Source organism: Brassica oleracea, chromosome C4 (assembly GCF_000695525.1).
Source record: "Brassica oleracea var. oleracea cultivar TO1000 chromosome C4, BOL, whole genome shotgun sequence".
NCBI classification, from domain to species: domain Eukaryota; kingdom Viridiplantae; phylum Streptophyta; class Magnoliopsida; order Brassicales; family Brassicaceae; genus Brassica; species Brassica oleracea.
Genome location: NC_027751.1, coordinates 29,151,455 through 29,156,642, shown reverse-complemented (window position 1 = coordinate 29,156,642; position 5,188 = coordinate 29,151,455). Strand labels below are relative to the sequence as shown.

At 41.4% G+C, this 5,188-nt stretch overlaps 1 protein-coding gene across 1 annotated transcript; it reads left to right on the top strand.

Annotated features, from left to right (window-relative positions):
* The first annotated feature begins 3,679 nt into the window (after positions 1-3,679).
* LOC106338592 lies at positions 3,680-4,348 on the top strand. The gene has a single exon (XM_013777533.1). It carries the CDS (start codon positions 3,680-3,682, stop codon positions 4,346-4,348), a length of 669 nt encoding a protein of 222 aa, XP_013632987.1.
* Positions 4,349-5,188: the final 840 nt, after the last annotated feature.

Genomic DNA, 5,188 nt, shown 5'->3' with positions numbered 1-5,188 from the left:
TTAAAACCCATCTAAATCATTGGTTGCACTTAGATTAAGTGAGTACTTGCATTCTCAGTGCTTTGATATCCCTCAGAACTGGTTCGACAATCACTATACTACAACATTTGTCTTAGGAGCCTTGAAAACTCCTAACATCATCAAGCCAACACCAAGTATCTTTCCTTGACCTCCATCTCCGAAGGTTACTTTTCCACCTTGAATTTCTTCTACATTCTCCAGACATTCCAGGGTTCCAGTCATGTGTCTAGAACAGCCACTATCAAAATACCAAGGGAGATCAGTCTGCTTAGCGTTGTCAGTTGATGTGTATGCCACGTTTCCCACTATCATCTCATTACTCATGTCTTCATGTAGAGAATCACAGTTCTGAGGAAGTGACATTTCATCTTTGTGGTGTGACACTGACACTTCATCAGATGGTTCTCAGTCTCGAATAAATGCAAGATTGCACATTATGGCTTTTCCTTCTCTCTGATCACTGATAGGAGTGAGGTCAGATCCTGATCCAATCATTTCATCAGCGTTGATCCTTAGTGAAGAGACTCTGTTTCCATATTTTGGATACAGATCAGTCTTAGCAATCCACACATGTCCCACTTTGCTAGGTTCCATGAAACATCTGCTGGTCCTCCATGCGCGTTGAAGTTGATTTCTCATGAAATAGCAGTTAGATGCCTTATGACCTGCTTTGCAGCAAAACATACACCCATTCTTTCGTTTTATGGAAGATACATTCGAGCTCTTTGTGACCGTTGGATTGACGGAACCAACTGTCTGAGGTGTGCTTGTACTAGTCTGTTGAGAGCCTTTCACAAACGTTACTCCTTGGACCAGATCCTTTGACCGTGAACAATAACCTTGATATCCAAGTCCACGGTCAATGGCTGGTGATTGGCCGACACTCAGAATGTGATCAAGTTTGTCAGATCCAGTGTTAAGCATCCTCACTTTCTTGTAGTTCTCACTGAGCTCGTACTGCAACAATCGACTCTTTTCCAACTCCTCATTCAGCAACAGCTTGGTTTGATCATATCTGGTCTCCAGGCTTTTTAGGTTATATGCCTGATCTGAGATGGTTTTCTCAAGAGAATCTCGTTTCTCTTTTTCTCTGTTTTCAGTAATCACAGGTGTGATTTCATCATCTTTTGCCGGTTGTTCCAGTTCAAGAATGTTTACCTGAGCCTTTAGCATTGCTCGATCCTTGATCAGTTGAAGATTCTCAAGACTCAGCTCAGTGAATTTATCAAACAGAAGTCGGTACTCAGATTTAAGATCGGAGTTATCTCCTTCTGGTTCTATCTCAGATTCTGAATCTGTCATAGAGATTGTCTCACATGTGTCATCTTGGCCAACCAGAGCTACAAAGTTCATAAGTAGTTCTTCATTATCACTGCCGTCCTCAGATTATGTGTCGCTGAAACAGATAAGTGATTTGTCCTTTTTGAGGTTGTTAGGACACTCGCTCCTTGTGTGTCCATACCCCTTGCATTCGATGCATTTCAGTTCCTTTCTTTTGGTCAAAGGACATTCATTACGATAGTGACCATAGCCTTCACATTCATGACATTGTAGTTCCTTTTTACGGTTTCCTCTTCCTGAGTCATTTCGTGCGTTCGAGCGATCACTGTCTCTGTTCTGAAATCGGTTGCTAGACCTGTTATGTCCCTTCTCAACCCGTTTAAGCATTTTGTTGAAGTTCTTGGCCATAAGACTCATGTTGTCCTCAATTCGTTTGACGCGATCAATCTCCTTATTGTCTGTAGTAAAAGCAATTCCTTTTTGCTCTTTGGGAAGTCCTTCTGCTCATTCCAGGTCATGAACTTTGAGAATCCCGGCCAGTTGATCAAACTTCATCTCATCAGTGTTGATAGCAATCTTCAAGACAGCTTTTTATGCCTCAAATCGCGGAGGGAGACATCTCAACACTTTTTTCACAAGTTTCTTTTCATTATATTTCTTTCCAAGAACAGAGGCTTCGTTGGCTATGGAACTGATCTTTGAGATGAAACTCCCAATTGATTCATCATCCTCCATACGTAGATTCTCAAATTTAGAAGCTAGATGGTCAATTCTAGTGCGTCTTACACTTGTGTTTCTCTCAAAGTGATTGATGAGTGTGTCCCACGCTTCCTTGGCTGATTCACATCCCTGGATGATTTTGAATTGATCAAGATCAACAGCTGAGAAGATCGTTGTGAGAGCCTTAGAGTTGAACTTTGATGCAGCCTTATCAGAGTCAGTCCACCTTTCCTTGGGTAAGGGTCCCATGGACTTGTCATCCATCACCATGGTAGGAGCAGTCCACCCTTGTTCAACAGCAGTCCATGCGTCTTCATCTATCCCTCGAATGATATGTCTCATTCTTGCTTTCCAATGACCAAAGTTCCCCTCATCCAACATGATTGGTTTTTGTAGTGCAACGAGTTCCTTCATAGTTTCCATGATTGTCGCAGGATCTCAACCTGTGAGTAGACTCGATGAGTCCACAGAGGTGACCCGCTCTGATACCAAATGAAAGATCTAGGATAACTAAAGTAAAGAACTCTCAAGGTTTTCCAAACACAAACTTGTTTTATTAAGAATCTTTTAGACAATCCAACAGGACTTAGTCTAATCCGAATGATACAACGTCTAACCTGACTTGTGACAGACCAATTCTTAATCTACCCAGTGCACTAACGATGAAAGCTTCACCGTTTGCAAACCTAACGTGTGCTGCTGAACAAACCTCAGAGCACTTTGAAATAGTTCTTCAAAGCATAACCTTGACACCCTGCCTAGTTACCTTTTTATATACTCTTCCCTAAGATATCTAATCTTCCTGATATCTCTCCAACATACGAGATCTCTGATTGCTTCTCTCTGAAGCAATATCTTCGTAATGGTTATCTGCCACGTCATTACCTTGTAACGACTTGTCACGCGATATGTCACATACCGGTTCAACCATATAGCACTTGCTCTGCTCAACATTGAACCGGCTCGAACTTGGAGCTAACATTTGATACAATTCTCTACTGGCAATGCTCATGGGCTCTCTGCCGGTTCGCTACTTGGGAGTTCCTCTTACCACAAAGAAGGTGTCACTCCTCAATTGTGAACCCTTGTTGCAGCAAATAAAAAGTAAATTCTCTTCCTGGAGTGTCAAGTCTCTCTCTTTTGCTGGCAGGCTTCTACGGATAAAAACTGTTATTGCTGGTATTACCACTTTCTGGTGTTCCACCTTCATTCTACATGTTGCTTGTGTCAAGCGCATCAACTCTTTATGCGGCATATTCCTGTGGAAAGGCAACATAGATGGTCACCATACAGCAAGGGTCGCTTGGACAACAGTTACCTGGGGGGGGGGGGTTAGGTGTAAAGGATCTTACCTTATGGAACAAAGCTTGCTGTCTCAAACTCATATGGCTACTGTTCTTTCAGTCTGGTTTGGGTGGCTTGGTTCAAGGAGGAAGTGCCCCAAGGGGACCTCAGTAACTTGTGGTTAACCCCACCCAACAGAAGGTTCTCTTGGCAGGTTAATAAGCTGCTCAAACTGTCTCCTCTGCTCTACAATTGGATCCATCTCCGTGTATCAAATGGTCTCTCATGTCGATTCTGGACTGATAACTGGTCCTCCTTTGGCAGCATGAGACAATATCTTCAACTTGGAACCACATCACTTGGGATACCAGAAATGGCAACTCTGGCGCGTTCGGAGTCTCAGGTTCAGGTACATGCTGTTCTCACTACCATCCTGTTGAATGAAGAAGAAGATTATTATGAATGGGAAATTGATGGGAGAACAACTCAGAGATACTCTACTGGAGAAGTATACGCTCACCTTCGATCGCAAGGACCTTCAGTGCCGTGGTACCACATCATCTGGAATAAGAAAGGTATCCCAAGACATAGCTTCCTCGCTTGGTTATTTGTGCTTGACAGATGCCCGACGAGAGATAGAATTATTAGATGGGGACTCCAATCCTCTCCGATGTGCCTTCTCTGTAACTCAACTTCTGAATCACGCGATCACCTGTATTTTGATTGTCCTTTCTCTTGGGGAATCTGGAGTGTATTGGCATCTCGATGCGATCTTAATCCGGAACGCGATTGGAGCAGAGTGATGAACCAGTTGCTAGGGCTTAACCATGGATCGCCTAAAGGACACTTAACAATTCTCTGCTGGCAAGCTTGTCTTTACTGGGTTTGGTCTGAACGTAACGCTCGCCTACATAGGGACGTCTTCCGCTCCTCAGATGCTTTGATCTGCAAGATTGATCGCCAAATTAGAGACAAGATACTTTCTTTCAGAAAAACGAACCCAACCGTCTCCTCCGTAATGATGCAACAGTGGCTGCCTTGAACAATTCTGATCGTCGGATCTTCTTCCCCGTCTTTTGCAAAGACAAATTACCTTAGGGGTTATTTAATGATTCTTGATTTGGGTTACTACTAACTAGGCTGAGACTCAAAAACAAACTATGGGCTTGTATGTTTTCTATTCCCCTTTTGCTTTTAATATGAAAAATATGTTCAAAAAAAAAAAAAAGTTGGCATAATAATATATACTACACTATAAATTTATAAAGAAGTGTAAATGTATGAGTGACCCATGATTTTCTAAAAAATTGGCTTCTAGTTTTAAGATAAATTAGCAAGAAAATAAATTGAAGAGTGAGACATGAACTAGATTACTAGATAGACTATTTGATTAGGCTTCGTTCGCGTAGCCCTCTGCGACGCTCTCAACTCTGGTGTGCACACTACAAGAAAACAACGGCATACTGAGGGAAAAAATCGTCGGTATGTCGTCGGAATAACGCTATTCCGACGACATACCGACGAAAAAAATCCTCGGAAATAACTCCTCGGAAATTCATATTTCCTCGGAAATCCCTCGGAAATTTCCGACGGAATTCCGAGGAAACCCTATTTCCTCGGAATTTCCGAGGACCACAAGTTCGTCGGAAATTCCTCGGAATATTCCGAGGAAGATGTCGTCGGAATATTCCGAGGGATAAACTTCCTCGGAATATTTCCAAAATTAAAAAAAAAAATTATAAATTTATTTTTTTAAATTGAAATTCGAAAATATAAAATTAAAATTGAAATAGAAAACATATTTAAAATACAAAAAATAATAAAATAGTTTTTATAAATAAAAAAAATGTTTTATAAATACAAAATTAGTTTTAATAAATAT

Coding starts and splice junctions, on each gene's coding strand:
- LOC106338592 (XM_013777533.1), top strand. CDS start 3,680: ATGGCAACTCTGGCGCGTTCGGAGTCTCAGGTTCAGGTACATGCTGTT.